Here is a 21024-nt window from a genome sequence, read left to right as displayed (position 1 = left end):
ACCCCCCCAACCCCCGCAAGGCCACACTACTTACACTTGTCCAGCTGGGACAGGGTGAAGAGATTCTGGTAATAAGCTTCTGCACAGAAGATGTTGGCCAGCAGAACCTGTCAGAACCAAGGTTGAAGATGATGACCTAGGGCACCCCCTCCCTGGTGTGTGAGAAATTCAGCCCAACTCAGCAGCTTGGCCAAGGTCAAAAGGCCTGGCGCAGGAATCAGAATCTTGGGTTCTAATTCCATCCCTGAATCAACCAGCTCTATCCCCAAAAGCAAATTATTCAACATTTGTGAGCCTCAGGCTCTTCTACGCAGGAAGGCCAACGTAATCCCAGTGCCCACAGGCTGTTGTGGGACAATGCATGTCAAGATCCAGCACACAGGAGGCACTCAGTGACTGCATCCAGCCACTGAGGGTAAGGAAGGCAGATGGGGTGAGGGCACAAACTCTGGGATCCCATTACTCACCTATCCCTCTTCCTGCAGGCAGAAAGACAAAAGCGAGTAGCCCTGTGTCCTGAGTAGCACAGACCTTCTCATTGGAACGGACCACCAGTGCTGGCCATGGCCACAACTCAGCAAACCCACTGGCCTCCTGGGCCCATGCCTGGGTTGAGGCCTTTGACTTGCCCAGTTCCCGACTGGGTCATGCCGCCCACTGACCCCCTCCCTCAACCACAGGCCTCATTAAAGTTCAGAAGACAAAGCTGGCACGAAAGGCTCACCTCGTGGTCGTGGTTGCGGATCCCCACTCGGATGGAGCGGCTGGCCCTCGACAGCACAGCCGTCATGCCATACAGATTGATGAGGATGTTGGCTACCCGTTTCAGGACCATCTGCTCCTCCACGATGGTCTGTGAACACAGAGCCCACGGGGAAACTCACAACCTAGGATCTCACTCCCCGGGCACAGCTTCAGCCATCTCTAAGACTCACTTCATGCCTCCATAAAGGAATCTAACACTGCCTCTCCCTTTGGGTGGTGAGAGGGGACTTGCTGGCTGCCTGTTTTCCCTTCTGTCTAGATTCGGGCATGGGTCAAGCCAAGACCAGGTCCCAGAAACCTGGCTGAGGCCACAGGCTGTTGCTTACTGTGCTTCATGTCACCCTCAGCAGCAACAGCCTCACAGAGCGGGGCCCTAGATCTGGGCCCAGATGGGGCTGCCCTCCCTACTGCAAGGAACCTCCTTTTACTCAAAAGGCACCATCCAAGTGGCCCCGGGGTCGGGCAGTTCCACCCCACCCCTCCACAGTGACCAAGATCTCTAAGCCTGGTCCCGAAAGTGGACACTTGGCAAAATACCCCATCTCCCTGACCCCAAAGTTGGAGGGCCAGCCATCCCCAGATGTGGCAGGGGCCGGGGTACCTTGCCAAAGCGGAGTAGCAATGTCTCTACAGTGCGGCCGAAGTAATACACGTTCTCCTCGAGCTTGTTGGCACTGTCCTGGTATGCCAGGGGGAAAGACCACTTAGTGCTACTTCCCTGTGGTGCCCATCCCACCCGGCTGGGGCTCTGGGGTCCAGGCTCTGTTTTTAGGCTGGACCATCCTCCCCAATGCCCTGGTCACAGCCCTCTAGAAGGGGATACCCACACAGGGGCAGGGAGGTAATGCCACCTGTCCCCACTCACTGCGACACTGGGGTGCACCGCTCCCAGCTTTCCTGTCAACCCCAGATCCACGGTTCGGCCCAGGGAGTCTCGCAGCCTTCGGCCGACGGTCTCAATGACAGTGGTCACGTTGCCCCGTTTAAGCTCGCTGTAGAAAGCCCATGGCCCCATGAATTCAGGCCCCGCTGCTGGTTCCCACTGCCCACCAACAGCGTTCCTCTTAGCACCTGTTCCCTCTGACTGTCCAAGGCATTAAAGGGACCAACTCAGGACCTAGGTGCTATCTCACCTGGCCCTGGGCCTGCTGGATGCCTGAGACCACCCCACCACCTCCGTCAGAGAACAGCTGGTCTCTGAGGTAGAGCCACACAGAGCGCTCTCCACAAGCAACAGTCATAGCCAGCCCCCTCCATCCCCACCCCGGTGGTGCTCCAGGGTTAAGGAGTCTGCAAAAATGCCCTGAGCAACCCAAACCAGGTGCCAGCAGTGATTTCTAATTGCTCCAGCCCCATGATGGGAGTCAAGCGGAGCAAGAGAGTGCAAGAAGAAAAGTGGTCTTGTGGTTGGTAGCCCTGGAGCCCAGCACCTGTTGGAGGGACAGCTCTCATTCCTTAGGTTCTGAAAACAAAGCTCCCTGCAGCATGGGTGATGGGAGCTGCCAGGGGAGGAGAGCAGTGAGGGCTTCCTGAGGCAGCTGGCCCCTCTGATCACCTGCAGGTGAAGGCCAAGCTCTGGAGCCTGGCTTTTAAGGCTCCCGTCTCTTTCCCTCCCTTTAGGCAGCCTCTGACTGAGCTGAGCACTGCATGGCTCCATGATGCCCATCCCAGGACAGGGCAGCACCCTGCCCTTGCTGCCCCAGGATGGACCTCTGATGGGCAGAGGGAACCTGAGGAGTGGCTGGTGGGGCTGGCACCTACTTGATCCTCGCAGTCAGGATGCGGCCGGCATGCTGCAGGCCTGTCAGGGCAATGTACATCCGGAGAATCTCGTTGGTTCCCTGTGGCCAGAAGATAAGTCATGTTGGCCCCACTGGGATGGCCTTGTATGTGCTGTGCATGCAGCTGGCTAGGCCACCCCACTGCCCCCTCAGCAGTGCCACGGAAGCTGCTACGCTGGAAGCAGCGTGACCCTGGGAGCAGGGCTGTGACCAGAGGGTGACAGCAACACACTGGCAACCACCCCCACGGGGACAAGCAGGGGCCTGGCCAGACAGCTGTGGCCTCCCTCAGGATCTACCACCTCTCTCTGACAGTGATACAGGAGTCCTTCCTTTCTGTAAGCCTCCACTCTGGCTTCTTTACGATGGGAGAAACCACCTTCCTCGGGAGGGAGGGGTGCCGGTGCCCAGGTGCAGCAAATGCTGGGTGGGTGCCATTATATTCCTCAGGGAAGCCACTGGCTGTGGAGGACGAGAGCTGGCTGCTCCCCAGTGCCATGCAGCCATACCCAGAGGGCCACCTCTTCTAGCTGCTGTCTCTGCGAACACGGCTCACCACCTGGGATTACCCCCAAACCCCCCACCCCCGGTCAGGACCAAATTCAACCAGGCTGAGGGGAAGGGGCCTCCCATGGGAGAGAAGAGCTTGGAGGCCTGCAGGCTAAGGTGGGCCCTGTCCTGCATAGTCTCCAGCCCAGAGCATGTGTTTCAAACAAAGGGCTCTATGGCCCTCAAAGCTTCTGTGCCGCCCCCCGTCCCCTCCCCCATCCTGGTCAGGACCAAATTCAACAGAGCTGAGGGGAAAGGGACTCAGAAGCAGCAGTTCTGGGGCAGCAGGGACACAACACGTCCCCCATCCCCTTGGGAAAGTCCCCTTTGTGCCCTCAGGCTGGTCACATCACATCCTGTCAGGCTTCTAAGAGGACTGCAGGGCTGGGATGCTGGGGGTTGGGGGGGGGGGGCTGGGCATGCCAGGAGTGAGAGCAGCCATGAGGCCTTACCCCAGCTGGGGAGCCAGGCCCCACCTGCAGGCTGTCTGAAGGTGCTCTTCAGAAACCATCCCGCTACTCAGGCTCCAAGCCGTGTCTACGGGTCTAACTCTTGTACTCCCTACGACCATCCTAACACTCTATCCATCTCACCACAGCCTCTGAAGTCAATCCCTCTTTTCTGCTGCAGGCACCTGGCCTCTGCAAAATGCACACCCCAACATCAGCCCTGGGGAATTTCCCAGAATGGCAAATCATTCAAGTCATGCCCTGCTCTGACGGCTTCCAGTGCCTGCATAGGAAAATCCAAATTCTTCTGCTTATCGGTCAGGGACTTCCACAGCCTGGCTGCTTGTCTCCCCTTCTCATCTACCCTCTGCCCCCACCCCATCAACTCTCCTACAACCTGCCCCAGCTCCCCCCTACCAGGACCAGCCACTGCTGCCACAAAAACTTGCTTGTTCTACCCAGTGCCGGCAGGTAAGGCCCTATCTGGGCCTGGAACATTCCACTTCCCTGTCCTTGGCCCAAACTACCTTCCCCTGGGCCAGGCCACTGTTGTTTCCGCCCCCGAGGGCCAAGAGCACTTGCTTCCTGAGACTCCAGCCCACTGTCAGGGGAGGTGCCCCTCCGGCCCTCCACGCAGGCCATTTAACCTTTGACCCCAAGCTCCTCAAAGGCTTCTCTGTGGCCCCAACCTCCTTTTCTTACCCCACCCAGGGTCTCCCCCCGCACTGAACTCCTCTTTAGGCCTGTGAAGGCCCACGAAGGGTGGCAGCGATTACAGAGGGAGGTGTCCAGGCTGGGGAAGCCTGTGGAGAGGACGCTGCTGAATTGCCTCAGTATCCTGAAGAGGAAAGCCAAACCCAGAGTGAGCCCTGGAGGCACAGCCGGGCCTCCCATGAGACCTCTGCTTGTCCCACCACCAGAAGCGCAGGCTCAGTGGGAAGGGCGCTCACTTGGCCCCTCAGGCCTCCCCTCCATCCTGGGAGGTGAGGTGTGAGGAGGACAGATAAGCGCGCTTGGAAGGGGGTTGGCGGGCTCACCTCGAAGATGAGCAGGATTCGGCTGTCCCGCAGCAGGCGCTCATACGGGTAGTCCCTCATGTAGCCCGAGCCCCCGAGGATCTGCAGGGCTTCGCTCACGCACTGCCAGGCACCCTCTGAGCTGAACACCTGCCCCGGGGCCAAGACACGGTTAGCATGGGGCCAGCGGTGCTGAGTGCCTTCCACAAGGGGGGCAGCCAGGGCAGGGTGGCTGGGCAGGGAGTGGGAGGCTCGGCGTGGGAGGCTGGCTCCAGGGTGAGACTAACCCAGACTAACCCAGCTGCCCTGTCATAGTCTCATGGGGTGGACTAGGGCAGGTCCTTTTTTTCCTTCCACAGGGACCAGCCGTGGCTCCCTATCTGCGCCCCTTTGAGACTCTTCCTACATCTGAGGCTTTCTTGGGGTAGAGGGGCCCACTCCATACTTGCCAAACGGAGGAAACTCCTGTCTTTTTTTTTTTTTAAAGATTTTATTTATTTGACAGAGATCACAAGTAGGTGGTGAGGCAGACAGAGAAGGGGAAGCAGGCTCCCTGCTGAACAGAAAGCCCGATGTGGAGCTCGATCCCAGGACCCCAGGATCATGACCCGAGCCAAAGGCAGAGGCTTTAACCCCCTGAGCCACCCAGGTGCACCAACTCCTGTCCTTTTAAAACCCATCTCAGACTCCCTCTCTGGGAGGGCTGACCTTGCCCACCCAGCCCCATTCACCCACAGCTCGCTCCTCCGTGCAAGAACTGCTTGGCCCCACACCTGGCTGCAGGGGACATACAAAAGTGGAAGGCCGTCCATCCACAGTAAAAGTCCTTCCCACGAAAGCTCGGCCGCTGCTGTGTACTGATGGGAAATTGTAACACATGGCCTGTATTTTCTCCATCTGTTATCGACTGGTGACAACTTGGCACAAACTGTGCTGGGGAGACACTGTCCTGTCCTATAAATGCACTCAAATGGGCACTGTTCTTTGCTGTTTCTCCTGTGCCATGCTGGCTTCCCCAGATGCGTCCTAGGGCTATGCCTGGCACACAGTGGAGATGTCATAAATACTGGATCAATGATAAACTGACCTATAAGTGAACAAGAAGAGGAAGGTGGCAGGGAACACAAGGTCTGAAAGGCTGCAGCTAAAGAGCTATTCTGGGTCTCTCAGGCTGGGCAGGGATTACCTTCACCATTGCAGCCTCGATGGAGCAGTCGGGAAACCCCGGTTGGTCCAGCATCCCCGCAGTGAGGTAGGCCATGCTTTCCATTACATAAGCCTTCTGAGCCATCAGGGCAAACTTCTCCTGGGGTGTTCAGGAAAAAACACAATCAGGAAACAATCTGCATGTGGTAAGACCCAGATGTGCCAGCCAACAGAGAAGGAAATGAAGTCCGGAGGCTCGAGGCCCAGGAGCACCAAGCCCAGCCTTCCCCGCAGGGAGCCACATTAAATAAAGCCTTATCTTGGGATGCCTGGGTGGCTCAGTTGGTTAAGCAGCTGCCTTCAGCTCAGGTCATGATCCCAGCGTCCTGGGATCGAGTCCCACATCCGGCTCCTTTCCCTCCGCAGGGAGCCTGCTTCTCCCTCTGACTCTGCCTTCCACTCTGTCTGCCTATGCTAGCTCTCGCTCACTCTCTCTGACAAATAAATAAATAAAATCTTTAAAAAAATAAAAAATAAAAAATAAAGCCTTATCTTGTCTTCTTCTGAATCACAGCAGGAGTCATCACCACAGGCCACAGAAGCACACCTTCTGTGCCCACACGTGTCATCAACACATGCGGCACCCCCCACAGCCTTTGGTACCTGAATCAGTCCAAATTCACTGAGGTTCTTGTTGAACTGTTTCCTTGTGCAGGCATATGCAGCAGTCATTTCTGAAGAAGATCAGAGTCATTAAAAGAACCATTTTCTCGTTATCCTGAAATGCTTTCCCAAGGCTATCCTCACTGCCCTGCAAACACTCAGGCAAGAACTAGGAGAAACGGGTCTGCTGAGAACAGATACCCCTCAAGACGGCACTGCCCCTTCCCAGCACATCTTGTCAGAGGCAAGGCCTCTCCTGCTCAGGGGGGCCTACGGCAGCAGATAGGAACAGAAGCACAGAGTCTAGCATCAGGCCTGAATCTGGCACTTTCTCTTATCAGGTGGTAGGCCGGGCCAAGCAGCTACCATCCCCGACCACCACCACCACCGACCTCACAGCATTGCTGCCAAAGCTGCCAGAGCTGCAGTGAGGCACTGAGGGCAGAGGCCCCCTGCAGGAGGAGCAGGCTCACACCTGTCACAGCCATCGATTACCAGAGCAGGAGGGCACCTGAGAGAACATGGCCGCTGGTGAATGCCAGCCCCCCACCCCCTGTAGTCAGTCTCCTCAAGAGCCATCCTTTGGGGCAGGCCGACTGTAAGAGACCCCAGGAAGCTCTTGCACAGAGGCATTTTCCCGATGGGGAAGCAGAGGCCCAGGGCACTTCAGGGCCTTGAGGACAGCTCAGCACAGTGAGCCAAGCCCTGAGTTTGGAGTCTGACAGGATCAGCTTTTGGGCCTAGATGAGTAGCTTTGGGCAAATCACTTTCCCTTGCTGAGCCTCAGGCTCCTCATCTATGAAATGGAACTAAGAGATGAAATCAAAGCCTCCCTGTCCCCACCTGGCCTCTGAGGAACTTCATAAACAAGAGCAGGACACGAGCCCCCCCTGCCAAAAGTCAGGGCCCCATGCCTTTCCCTGCAGTCGCTTTCACAAATCTAAGATGATAATGACATCTGTACCCAACAAAACCCCTACAAGGCTGTTCTAAGTTCATTGAAAAAAAAGTCCAGGCCTCAGGTATGCTAACAAAAACCATAAAGGGAAGATCCTGAGGCTGAGAGACCAGAGTTATACGTCTCACCCACTGAGTCTCCCCCTGAATCAGCACTGAGGGTTCGCTCACCCCCAGATGTCTGTGAAGCAGCTCTGTTCCTAGTGGTCAGAGCAGCAACCCCTCTTGACCTCTGACAGACCACCCGCTCCCCACCTCCTCTGTGAGTACATCAGAGGAGTGTCAAGAAGGAACATGAACCACTTGGGGGCAGACTGACCACATTTTCTGGTCTAAACCAAAGTCCGAATCTCAATCTGCAGCTGGGCTGTCTGTCCGTTCGAAGGCCCAGCCCAGCAGCGGCCTGTGTGAGGACACGGTAGAGTGTCCAGGCTGGGGTGGGGGCTGCAGGGGCAAGACTGGGGCACAAAAGGTTCCTGTCCCTGACTTACCTACCGATCAATTTCTTGAGCATCCCGGCCACAGTGCTGCCCATGCTGAACCGCCCACTGTTGAGGATGTTCATGGCCACCTGTAGGGAGAAAGGGGGCAGCTCACTGGGACCTCACTCCCTAAGATCACCCCTGCTGTGCTGGGAAAAGCCTAAAGGTCCTGGAGGACCACAGGTGACAGACCATAGCACTGCTTGTCTGTCTTACCAAATGGTTTCTTGAGGACAAAAGGCGAGTCTCTAGAGAATTCTGTGCCAGCATCTGGGAAAGTCAATTGTCCTGCCAGTTCCCACCAGGCTGGGTGTGGGGCCAACACATCACAACAAGGTAACTCAGTCACAAACATGCTTGGAGTCACCCTCTGATCAAGGAACTGGGCAGTAGCATTATTCCAATAGAACAAGTCAATTCTTAGTCCTCAGAAGAGGGGCAGAAATTAAGACCTGCTGAGTACACCCTACAAGCTACCCAGACTTTGCCACCAGCATGAGCCTCCTGAAGCACAGTAGTGACCTGCCAAGCCCCAACCACACCTGTGATACTCAACTAGGAGGCCTCAAAGACAAGCGGGGCTGAGGGCAGAAAGGACTCTGAGTTTTCCTAAAAGCTCAACTCCAAGTGTATATTACAGCTTCTAACTGAATGCTCATGTGTGACTTGGATGGATAAACCATGCGACTGATTCCGAATTTATGATCGGTTGTTAACCTCAACGGGAGAATCTCAAAGCAGACACTATGAGGTTAGAAACAACTGCTCCAACGACTGGGAGGGGGAAGTGCAGATTCCACCTGCTGAGTCCAAGGAGACTGGGGCATGTGGGAACAGCACCAAGGCCCAGCCCTGGGTGCTGGATGGGAGAGTGGGCGTGGTTATGTCCCACCACAGTGTGACACCCAGATGCTGCTCTGCCTCCTCTGGGGGCTGTGCTTCGACCTCAGACTGCCCATGTCTCCGGCCGAAGGTATGCACTGGTCTTGGGACCTGCCAGGACTATGAGGAGCAAATGAATTCTCCCACCTCATCCCCTCTGCCCACATGGGCTTGCAAAAGCTGGCTCATGGTTTTATGAATGAAATCCATTTCACAACCCCTTCAAGAATTTCTTCTTACCCTCATTAAAAAAAAAAAATTTTTTTTCGAAAGAAAAAAGGATTTGAGACTAGATCTCATTTCCCAGAGGATCAAACATCTCACCCTTTTTTAAGAAGGGCTCCTGAGCTCAACTACCAATCCTCCTCCTCAACCGTGGGGCCTCCCCTCCCGTCTATGCGGCACCTGCCTGCTTTACCACCTTCTCTCCCGCAGACGTCTCCTGGCATTTCTACAAGAGCATTCTACACCTCACTTTGCCAAAAGTGAGATGCAATCCACATTTCCAACAGCCCCTGCCTGGCAGTTCACCAACAGCCTCCACGCCTCCATGGTCTGACTACCGATTAAACCTCTGACTACCCAGAGGAGGCAGCTCTTTTCTCCTTCAGCCAGGTGATCTTCACCTGGCCTCTGATTGGTCTCCAGAATCACTCACTTTTTAGCATTAAGGCCCATGGTCAAGCAATCCTACTCCTAACAAATAAAGAGCTTTGGAGATCTATTTTCATTTGCATATTAAAACAACTGTTTTGGGGTGCCTTGGTTAAAGCCTCTGCCTTCTTCGACTCGGGTCGTGATCTCAGGGTCCTGGGATCGAGCCCGACATTGGGCTTTCTGCTCAGCAGGGAGCCTGCTTACCCTTCTCTCTCTCTCTCTGCCTGCCTCTCTGCTTACTTGGGATCTCTGTCAAATAAATTTTTTAAAAAATTATTTTTATACCTAACACAATGGGGAGAAGTTTCAATGCCTAACTTGTGGGACACCCAACATGTGGGAAGGACTAGGGCAAGAGGCATCCCATACAGGAGCCAGCCCGACTCCCCACATGTGAACTGGCAGTGGGCACTGACCACGAAAAATGTTTGTGCCCTCTGACCTGGAGAGCCGGCTGCGGGGCGTTTAAACTGTGGAAACAATCAGACAAGTGTGCATAGATACATGCAAAGAGATACACCACGCAATACAGTTCTGAGCAGCAAGGAGGGGAAATCAGTGTTAAATGCCTGACCCTAGGAACCTGAGGACATCCCTTATGCCGTCACCACCCAAAGAATACTCTGCAGTATACATTTACTAGCATGAAGAGAGTACTAGGATTTCTTGATGAGTGAAAAAATACAGGCTATATAACACAAATAGAATTACCGTTTAAGAGATGTACGCCCCTTAACAAGGTCTGGACAGGGACACCTGGGTGGCTCAGTTAATTAAGCATCCGACTCTAGATCTCAGCTCAGGTCATGATCTCAGGGTTGTGGGTTCAAGCCCATGTGGGGCTCCATGCAGGAGTGGAGTCTACTTCAACTAATTAATTAATTAATTAAAAGGTCTAGAAAGATAAGCATCAAAATTAAACAATGAATAGCAACTCTCTTGGGATCGCACTTCAAGTAATTTCATTTTTCCCACCTAAATTCTCTCATCTGTACATAACATCCGGATTACACAAATAATAAACATGCCACTGTGCAGGCACTGCTCCCTTTTTGTCCTTTTGTCCTTTCACCTCTCAGGTCCTTTGGTCCATATTCATCAAGCAGCCTCCAGCCAGAAGCTCTGGCTGAACGCATTTATCAGATTCTTATAATACCCAGGAAGGGAGAAAGGCACTGCTGTGATCCTTGCTTTACAAGCAAGGTGGGTGGGGCTCCCCAGAGCGCAGATACTTGCTCAAGTTTCCTGTAAATTAGGGCTGGGCACCAGTAAAGACAAACAGCCAGCTTAAAAATGGGCAAAGGAGGGGGCACCTGGGTGGCTCAGTCAGTGGGAGTGTGTGACTCTTGATTTTGGGGTTATGAGTTCAACCTCACATGGGGGGAAGAGTTTACTGAAAAATAATAATAATAAATAAGCTTCAAAAAAAATAGGCAAAGTATTCGAAAATACATTTCTCTAAAGAAGATGTATCAATAGCCTATAAGCACCTGAAAAGATGCTCAATCTGATCACTCATCAGGAAAAACTAAGTCAAACCCCAATGAGATACCACTGCACACCCTCTGGGACAGCTGTCATTATAAAAATGTCCAGGGGCACCTGGGTAGCTCAGTGGGTTAAAGCCTCTGCTTTCAGCTCAGCTCATGATCCCAGAGTCCTGGGATCAAGCCCCGCATCAGGCTCTTTGCTCAGCGGGAAGCCTGCTTCCTCCTCTCTCTGTGCCTGCCTCTCTGCCTACTTGTGATCTCTGTCTGTCAATAAATAAATAAAACCTTTAAAAATAATAATAATAATAAAAGTAAAATAAAATAAAAATGTCCAGTAACAAGTACTGGTGAGGGTGTGGAGAAACTGGACCCTCCTACACTCCTGCTGGCCACGTAACATGGTGCAGCCGCTACAGAAAGCAGTCTGGCAGTCCTCAAAAAAGCATACAGCCACCATATGACCCAGCAACGCTCCTTCTCGGTATGTATCACCCAAAAGGACTGAGAACAACTGTTCACGTGAAGACTTATGTATGAATGTTCATGGCAGCATTACTGATAATAGTCCCAATGTGGAAACGGTCCAAATGCCCATGAACGGACAAACATGGTGTGTCCCTGCAATGGAATGTTATTCAGCTACAGAAAAGAATGACAAGAGCTACAACATGGAAAAAGCTCACAAACATTACACTAAGTGAAAGCCAGACACACAAAAGGTCGCACGTGGATTCCACTTACACGAAATGTTAAAAATAGGTAAATCCACAGTAACCGAGAGTAAAACAGCGATTGCCAAAGACTGGGAAAGGGGAAATGAAAAGATAGGGCATTTCTTTCTGGGGTGATGAAATGTTCCAGAATTAGACCATGGTCACAGCTGTACAACAAAATGACTAAATAACACCCACGTGTACATTTAAAAATTATTAAGTTTATGTGATCTGAGTTTTAAGTTCATTAAAAAATAATAAATCTGACTCCAAGGAAAAAATTCGGGCAGTGCCTCAGGGTTGTGCACTCAGAAAGCCTGAGCTTCGTCCGTGCCCACTGACCTGGTTTCTTCCACATGCTGGAGACAGGAATCCTACCCCTACTCAGGCAAATGAAGCCTCAAAGAACCACACACTCCCTCTTCTGGGGGCCTCCTTCTCCATTCTGCTGATTTCCCGTCAGAGAACTACACATAGTTATCTGGCAAGCACACACTGGTCTGCTACAAGCAGAGATGGGACAGGGGGCTGGGGGCCAACAAGCCACACCATGAACCCTCATGGGTGCTGCTTTCATGACGCACCTTAAACCCGCCTCCAACTTCTCCAAGGACATTTTCGACGGGCACCCTGGTGTTTTCAAAATGCACCTCGCAAGCTGAAAAAGAAGAAATTGGAGGCCTTACCTGATGAACGCAGAGCACTCGCACTGGACCCATAGGCATGAAATGTAATTCATTCATTCCTTCACTCATTCATTCTCCAGCTACTGAAAGAACAATAGAGAAAGACAAGGTTCCTGTCCACATGGAGCCCCTACTTCGCTAGGGACACGACGATGCCTTAAGTATTACAGATGAAATAGAGAGCAGTGACAGAATCAAAAGTTGGAGAGGGAGTAAATGACCACATTTTTGTTAAGGGCCTTCATCATGCTTTTCTAAGGTGACACTCAGAAGTTTGGAGGAGCACGAACCAGAGGTGGAACATGAAAGTGGATGGCGCAGCCCTTCAAAGGTGCCTGGACTCAATGGGAGCAATAGGAGCACAGGTCCCACTTAACTCCAATGCACTTGCAGCCCGCACTGTGGCTTGTGGAAGCGGACAGCCTTCCCCTGTCTTGCCCTGCCAGCTGTCGCCAGAACATGGAGCCCACTCAGCTCGAGCCCTGGCCTTCCCTGTGCAGGCGTGGTCCGGCTTGGCCCACCAGGGGCTCCTGTGATCCACTATGAGAACAAGCCCCAGCACGGTACCCACAAGGCAGATCGGGACCCCTCCCACAGCCCGGGGCAGGCTGCCCAGAACCTGCGGGCTGCAAGAGACAAAGGCTCACAGGCAGGCAGCTGAGCACTGGGGTGGCTTCTCAGACAGGGGGAGGGAGACAGAGCCCGAAGTGAGGAAGTGCCTGGTGTGGAGGCAGGCAGAAAGGGGAAAGCGTGGCAACGGTGAGTACAAACGTGGGAGGAACAGGAGCTTCTGCACCAGTTTTTGCACTGTCATATGCACACTGCAGCGCCCAGCAACTTAACACAAGAAAGGGAGACTCGGGACAAGGAAAGTCATGGCTCAAGAGGAGCCAAACAGCAAGCAACCACGTCTGCTGACTTTATTCTACTATTCCAATGGCTTGACTGTGAAATACAATGAAATCATCTCTGGCAGCTGGTCCTATTTATAACATACAGGTTATGGGGCCAGGCCCTTGTCCCAGCGGCTCTAACTCTTTTGCAGGCTGCTGAGGGTGGGAAGGACGCTGCCTCCCGCTCTGACCTCACCCTGGGCCACCCGATCCATTCCTGTGGGGCCACTGCATGATTCCAGGGGCACCAGTCACCCCAACTTCAGTGTGGACGCTGGCCCAGCAGTGGTGCAGGATGCCACCTTGCTCTCTCCCTCACCTGGATCAACTCTGACCGACCACCTTTTCCCCATTGGCATCTCAAGCTCTGTATCTTGGGCCTCTGAGCACACTCCTTCCTCTGTTGGAAGGTTCTGGGCAAGTCTCAATAGGCAGCACGAGTGTGGTGGTAGGTAACACCTGCCTCCATGTACACGAAGCATTATACAGATGTCGTAACACTCCCTTCCCAGTCACCTCACCACATGCGTTCTCTGTCATCACCCCTTTCTCTTAGGGCAGGAAACAGAAGCACAGGAAAGCAAATGAGCTGGTGTGAGGTCACGGAATCTCTAGGTAGCAGAGCCAGGCCAGAGCTCAGGGCCCTCAGACCCTGCCAAGCCAGGCTGCAGGGCAAATACTGCCACCCGGAACCCAGGATCCCCAAAGAAGAGGTGACACACAGAAGCGGGTCTGGAGGGGCCACCTGCAGTCCTCTGTAGCACACATATCCCATGATTCGAACTAGGAGCCCCAGGAGGCAGTCTCATGACTCCCTGGCAGTGCTGGTTGGGTTGGGAGCCACATACAGGACACTAGCCTCATGGCGACCAAGTGCTGCCCAGGGGATGCAGGCAGGCCCAGGTGGGTACATGGAAGGGCGACAGGGAGGAGCTTCCAGGCAGGAAAGATGGGGTGTCCTACAGTAGAATGTTTACCTAGGATACCCCTCTGCCTCCTTGGTGTCCATTACAGCCTTCCTCACAGGATAAAGTGCTCCCGGGGAGATCACCAGAGCCCCGACACAGAGAGGGGCACACATAACATGTGTTAAAAGAATCAATTAGCTTCAAGGAGCTCCTTGGCACTACCATGGAGTCACTGTGGCATTCCTAATGGGATTTTGCTGATATGCTTATGTGGAACCAAAACTATTTACATCTCATTTTATCTTGAATTTGGATGGGGCCATAATGCACGCACGCATGCTACTTACTGTTGGAGCCACGTATGCCTAACTTATCCTCAGGTTTCCCGTGAGTGACTCCACCAAAGTCTCTCTCTACTATGAAGGCTGTGATTTTGTCTTTTACTGAACTATCAGAATCAACAACCTCCGTCTTCGCAAACACAGTAAAAATATTGGCAAGTCCTCCATTGGTGATCCAGACCTGAGGGAAGAAAGGAAAAGGGCTTTGGAGAAAAACCAAACAGTTATGCACCACCTCTCAGCTCTACCCTTTGCCACAGATACCCTTTGTCAAACTTCAGGCCAGAAACATAAAGCTCCCGGCTCTGGGAAGTCAAGCCTGTGTGGACAAAGAGGTTCACCTCAGTCTCAATGTGAGAATGGGGGTTTTGACTTTGGGGTTTAAACAGTTTCATCTTGTGGAGACCTGTACTCAAAGTCTCAGGGATGCGATGCAGGTGCAGGTGGGCTCGGGGTTAGAAGATGTTGATGCCGGGGGTGGCTGGGTTTGAAATATGGTCACTTCACCTCCCTGAGCCAGTTTCTTCCTCCAGAAAGAGAGAGCCGCACGCAACCAAGAATGGCCAGTCAAGACATGGTGTGCATGTGCTTCATGGCCGCGGTGTGCGCGCCGTCAGCGCGTGGTGACGGCCGGGCGAGACCCAGAGCAGGTGGCGGAGCGCTACCTTGGAGCCGTTGAGGATGTAGTGCTTCTTGTCCTCACTCAGCGTGGCCCTGGACTTGATGGAGGCTGCGTCGCTCCCACTGTGGGAATAGAAACACACTGGTGAGGCACACAATGCTGGGCGCAAGCGGTTCTGGGGGCCGGCAAATAGGAGGGTCTGGTTACTTTAACACGGGCACTGGGGAACTTAATAAAGGGCTGGATGATAAACATTTCCAGCTCTGCAGGCTACAGGGTGTCGTTCCACTGGCACGTCTCTACCACTGCAATGAGAGGGCGCATTCCAGCAAAACCTCACTTACAGAGACAGGTGGCAGGCTGGACTTGGTCACCCTGCTTCTTCACACGAAAGAGTGGCAGCGCAAACGACCTGGCCTTCCACTGGAATGTGGGCATGTGTGCGCAGAACGGGCTCATCTGCGCTCCCATGAGGAGGGCAGGGCACCCCCGGTTCCCAAGTGAGGGGAAGTGGGATGGAGTGCAGTCCAAGTAACAGACTTGGCAGTGGAAGTCCTGAGTCCTCAGTGGCTTGTGTGACTCTAGGTTGATGACACCACCTCACTGAACCCTCGGTTCCTAACCTGTTCAGTGGGGATAGTATTGCTTGCCCAACATACTTGGAAAGCTGCTTAGAAGGCTGAAAGCCCTATCCTACGTGAGGTGCGCTGAAGCCCACGAACAATGACCTGACAGGTGCTGCCGGGTATGCTATCTCATTTGTAAGTCTCACTGGGACAGACCAGTAAGGTAAACATAAGAGAACTGCAAGAAAAGTTGCTGAGTCGATGATCTGGAAGATTCAGGGATGGAAGAGAGAAAAACCACCACTGATTCACCAAAACCCACAGCCCTCATCCCAGGGCACCCAGAAGATGCACCAGGCGGCTGCCATGTGCCACCTCTTGCCGGGGGCACACCTGCTTGGCTCCGTCAGACAGAAGGCAGCAATGTGCTCCCCCGATGCCAGTCTGGGCAGGTACTTGGCCTTCTGCTCCTTGTTGCCGGCCAAGATGATCCCCTAAACCAAACACACACAAGGCTGCTATCAGCTGTGGAGAAGAAAGGACATGTACCACATGCTTGCAGAACACGGCCCTTTCTGGAGAAAACAACTCCTGCAAAAGGAAATACCCTGAGCCTAGAGCCTGCAGCCCCAAGGTGGGGAAGGGGAGGCTGCTGATGAGCAGGCGGTGGCAGGCTGCCGAGGAGCCGCTCAGAAGTGCACCCTCTGGCAGGGCCTGGGTCTGGAGCACCAGCATGGCTTTGGGCCGGACTCCGGGACCCGCATCACCGCAGTTCAGGCTGGGTGGCCTCGGGCCAGAGAGGTCCCTCCTCTCAGCCTCCATCCTCTCAACTCCACACTGGGGGTAATGCTACCCAATGGAGGGGTGTTTGGATGATAACGAGTGAAGACTCAGGCACGCCAAGGCCACGCCTGGCAGAAAGAAGGTGTGCGGGCAGTGTCAGAATCGCCCCACCCCCTCTCAGTCAGTAGCATGGGGAGAAGTGTGCTCTTTCCACTGGATGATTGCTCGGAGCACAAGTGCGGTCAGGGTTGTGGGGGGCGGGCAAGCACACCATTCACTTAGCTCCTTTCACTTTCTACACAGAACAGAGACAGCCTGAGTAGTGGGCTGGTCACGGAAAGCTGTGTGACCATGGCCCTGCCCTAAAATGCTCCAAGCCCAGGATAAGGAAGACATGCACGAACAGCAGGGAAGACACGCTCTGGTCCCTCATGAGTTCCAAGCTCAGCAGGAAAGATTTGCGTCAAATGGTGAGGTGAAGACAGGCTCTGACACAGTGGCATCTGGTGTGGGCCTCAAAGGATGGGTCAAGGGTGATGGAGAAGGGAGGAGGATTCCAAGGGAAGGCACAGTGTGATCAAAGCAACTTTGATCTTGTGTGGGGACTCAGCGCCATCCGGGGTGGCTACAGAGAGGAAGATCACAGGGAGTGCTGCAGGGCGCCACCCCAAGACCCTGAGACAGCAAGCCCAAGTCGCTTCCTGGTCAAAGTGAGCAAGCCTCCTGCCTCCATACCCCCAATGTGACTCCTGACCTTCACAAAGCATCAGAAGGAAACCCTAGACACTTGACCTTGAGGCCAATAGCCTGGTGTGCCGCCAAGGTCACGGCGATTGATGCATCCAGGCCGACGATTTCTCCTAGACGTGCATACATAGTGTTGGAGAAGCCCAGGCCACCTGGAGAAGAAACAGACTAGCTTTATTTGTGGCCCAGACCCAAATTCCTCCCATTAAAGGCAAAGGGCTTGACTGTTCTTTTTGCTTATAAAGACCATGTCACCATTTTAAAAAATCACAGTACAGAGAGGTCCAAAGAAAATAAAAATTACCCATAAACTTATCAGAGCATTTCTGAGTACATCCTTTCAGATTTTTTCTAGGCATATAAGCATATGTACATATGTATGTTTTTAGCATAAAAATGTAACATTCAACACAAAGAGCATACCTTCACACACATTAAATCATTTAAAATGTTGTGAGTGTCTTCTGTCCCAGATACAGATCTTTATAAACCTGGCAGCTGTCCTGCAGCCCTTTCCCTGTATCCGGTGGGCTCTAGGACAGGTTTTCTCTGCCTCCGCACTCTGACACTCTGGGATGGATTGTGCCTTGCTGTGGGGAACTGTCCACCGCACTACAGGACTTTTGGCAGCATGGTCGGCCTCTGCTTGCGAGATGCCAGAAGTTCCCTTTTAACCAGGGTTTGACGGCCGAGAACGTCTCTAGACGTTGCCAAACATTCCCTGGGGAGGTAAATCAACCTGGATAGAAATCACTCTTCTACGAAGAAGACAAAGATTAAAAAAAAACAAACACTCCACTGAGCTGATGTATCTTACTTTTCATCTTCAACTTCTAGAGGCAGCTGGGTGGCCTCTGCGTCTTAAAAATGACAGATGGGGGCCCAGGGTCACGTGGCCAACAGGAGCAGAGCTGGGCCCTGAATTTGGGTGGGGGTACTAGCCCTGGAGCCACTGCACAGCCCACCTGCAGAGGGTGCCACTCACACATAAAGGGAAGGGTGGCCCTGCCTGACGTGTAGTCCTGTAGGCTCCACACCGGGGGAAAGTCAGGGCTCCGCAGTATTTCATCCCCACCCATGCCATTACACAGAAGTGTGACACGAAACACTTTTGGTCTTACTTATTTCATATCCTGAGGGACACAGTACGGTTTTTAAAAAAACACCAAAACCTTCTGGTGCCCTTTTTTTTTTTTTAAGATTTTATTTATTTGACAGAGAGAGCTCACAGAGAGGCAGAGAGGCAAGCAGAGAGAGAGGGAGGAAGCAGGTTCTCCACTGAGCAGAGCCTGACATGGGGCCCGATCCCAGGACCCTGAGACCATGACCCGAGCCGAAGGCAGAAGCTTAACCCATTGAGCCACCCAGGCGCCCCTTCTAGTGCTTTTCCACTAACACAGGTATCATTGCAATCATGGAGGAACAGCAATCACATGGAGACAGACAACAAGTAGGTGGAGACTGCTGGCTGGGGAGAAGCTGAGGTGGCAGGAAGGAATCACACACTGGGCAGCACACAGGGAACTGGGGGAGAAAAACCCAGGCTGGGTTGCCAAAAGGGCCTCCATTTTTCAAGATGGTCGTTTCCAGCCAGTCTTCAGAATGCTCCAGACTGGGAACATTTCCCCCAAAATTTTGGGGCACAAACATGAAATTGCTGTTGTCTTAATTTCCCAAGAAAAGATTAAAAAAAAGAGAGGGAAAGAAAAAAAAAGAAAGCGAAAAGCCCCAAACTCATCTCAGGAAATAAAGAACATTTTCATATCATGAGTAGGACAGAACACAAGAATAGAGGGTGCAGAGTCACACCATCGCATGCCAACACACACACACACACCACCCACATGTGCTGGCATGAAACACACACAGATGGAGAAACATACATCCTAAACAGACACAAAGTGTTCCCACATCAAATTAAGTACTTTTCACCAATCAAGAGGCAATTTAAAAATGCTTCTGAAGGGGAAATATGTATTATCACTAACCTGGCTATGTCTAGAGGTTCTCTTCTGCCACTTCTGTTTTCTCCAAGCACTTAGTCATTTATATTTTTTAGCTGACAGACCTGCCACAGTTCTCTGGCTCCGCCTCTACCTTCACTCTGTTCCCATATTCACCTCGGACTACACATTAGGGAAGCTGACTGCCCTGTGCCTTGTGAGCTAGGATGCTGACAAGCCTCAGCTGTCTGGGCAGAGCTCAGTCTCCCCCTGCCGCACACGGACGTTGCAGACTGGGGCAAGGAAATGCAGCACACATAGCTGCCTCCATGGAGGCTTGAGCTGCTGTGTTCTACCAGGAAGGGAGGCGGCAGCACTGACAGTGTCGTGTCCTCTTGCAGAGAGGGCAGTGTTGTTATGCCTCCGAATCAGATCAGGCCTGCACTAGTGGGTCCTAAATGTTCACACTCGATCTCAGCCAGGACCGGCTGCAGGTTGAGTACCAATGGGAACTTACTCTACAGATGTTGAGGGCCCCCCAGCCCTGGCTGCTGAGGGGGTAGAGGAACAACACAGGCCTAACTTTAGTCTCTGGAGATAAGTCAGTCAGAGACATAATGTCAAGAAAAACTCCTGTCTTCTGTGTCTTGCTCTGTAAAACCTAACTCACAACCTGGCTGGAAAAATGCCCCAAATATCAATGTCCAAATAACCACCTCAAAGACAAGAAATAGGCCCAAACCTTTAAAGCAGCATCAACAGCTCCTTCCCCTAAACCAGACTCCTAGCTGATCCAAGGGGAAAATGGCTCCAGAGAAGGCTCAGGCAGAGGGCTCCCAGAGCAATGGGTGCTGCATATGGGCTGTGAAGCCCAGAGCCATGCTTTTATGTCAAAGGGGACCAAGAGGTAAAATAAAATGGTGTGCGCATGTGTGTGACTGTATTCTGGCCCTGCGTCACAGGCTCTGTTCCTCGTCTCCCTATCCCCCTGCCCCACTTCCTGCTGTCCCCTTAATCCCTACAGAATTTAGATGACCAATTTTAGATTAAGCAGGAGAGAGAGATCTGTAGTGATTGGCCAAATCTACGAAGGCGGAATCACGCTGGGATCCTGGGGAGAAAGGCCGGGTCTTTCATCTGGGGGTTGAAAACATCACTACAATGATCCAGGAATTACAGGGACAGTCCAAAACACAACCTGCCCGGTTTGAATGTTCTCAGTGATCTAATCTCCCACCTCAATGCCCCTGTATCCTATAGCCATGCGCCTTCTTCCTCTGTACCAGGACAGGAAGCAGAGTGGCAGACCCTTACACCTGAGCTCCCAGCCCACAGTCATCCCTCTAACAAAAAGGGCTCATAGGTCTGGGGCAATTCCTCTGTGGAGAGACCAAAGGGCCTCACAGTGCAGATGACATTGAAATTGGCCAATGTGGCTTTAAGGTTATACACACCCCCTTCTCCACGGCCCACAAGGACCTAGAGAGCACGGACATCCTGCAGTGGCCCTGATCCACACCAAATGAACCAAGTACAGGCCTCAACATTTCTTCCTCTTCCTAGATCTCTTAGTCCACACACTCACCTGTCAACCACCCCAGCTCTGGTCCGTAGTGGGTGTTTTTATTAATTCCAGTGGTTTTATAGTTTTATAGTTTGATCCTGGACATACTTCATTTAAAGGCCACCTTTCCCAAACAGAACCCTTTCCTGGACAAACATGGAGTGCTTACTTAAGAGTCAAACCAGCAGGGTGGTGTTTTCCTTTACTTACCATATTCTTCTGGGACTTGCATCCCAAAAAGCCCCAGGCTCTTCAATTTATCTAACGTTTCATCTGGAATTCTTCCCTCCCGGTCAATTCTCTGAGAGTCCACTGCCAAGAGGAAGTATTTTAATTAAGCAAAACATAAGCTATGTCTACAAAGATAAAAGCAAACAGAACAATTTTCGTACAGCATATACTTCCAGGGTCAGAAACTTCA

General features: G+C 52.6%; 1 protein-coding gene across 2 annotated transcripts in view; it reads right to left on the bottom strand.

The window, feature by feature from the left end:
- ACAD9 (acyl-CoA dehydrogenase family member 9) overlaps positions 1-21024 on the bottom strand; it is a 41031-nt gene that overhangs the window by 1271 nt on the left and 18736 nt on the right. Inside the window, exons 3-17 of one of the 2 annotated variants that reach the window (XM_059390426.1) lie at positions 20814-20915; positions 17142-17248; positions 15960-16060; positions 15044-15122; positions 14385-14559; positions 12135-12208; positions 7822-7897; positions 6370-6440; positions 5747-5866; positions 4582-4710; positions 2527-2606; positions 1631-1757; positions 1367-1444; positions 725-853; positions 35-107 (exon numbers count right to left, since the gene is read on the bottom strand). In XM_059390426.1, coding sequence (XP_059246409.1) covers positions 35-107; positions 725-853; positions 1367-1444; positions 1631-1757; positions 2527-2606; positions 4582-4710; positions 5747-5866; positions 6370-6440; positions 7822-7897; positions 12135-12208; positions 14385-14559; positions 15044-15122; positions 15960-16060; positions 17142-17248; positions 20814-20915 — 1521 coding nt within the window. The remainder of the gene's footprint in view (positions 1-34; positions 108-724; positions 854-1366; positions 1445-1630; positions 1758-2526; positions 2607-4581; positions 4711-5746; positions 5867-6369; positions 6441-7821; positions 7898-12134; positions 12209-14384; positions 14560-15043; positions 15123-15959; positions 16061-17141; positions 17249-20813; positions 20916-21024) is intronic. The other variant, XM_059390427.1, reaches the window with a different exon arrangement.

Source organism: Mustela nigripes, chromosome 2 (genome assembly GCF_022355385.1).
Source record: "Mustela nigripes isolate SB6536 chromosome 2, MUSNIG.SB6536, whole genome shotgun sequence".
Classification (NCBI taxonomy): Eukaryota; Metazoa; Chordata; class Mammalia; order Carnivora; family Mustelidae; genus Mustela; species Mustela nigripes.
Note: the sequence above shows the minus strand (reverse complement) of the source record. Positions and strands in the feature narration are given on the sequence as shown.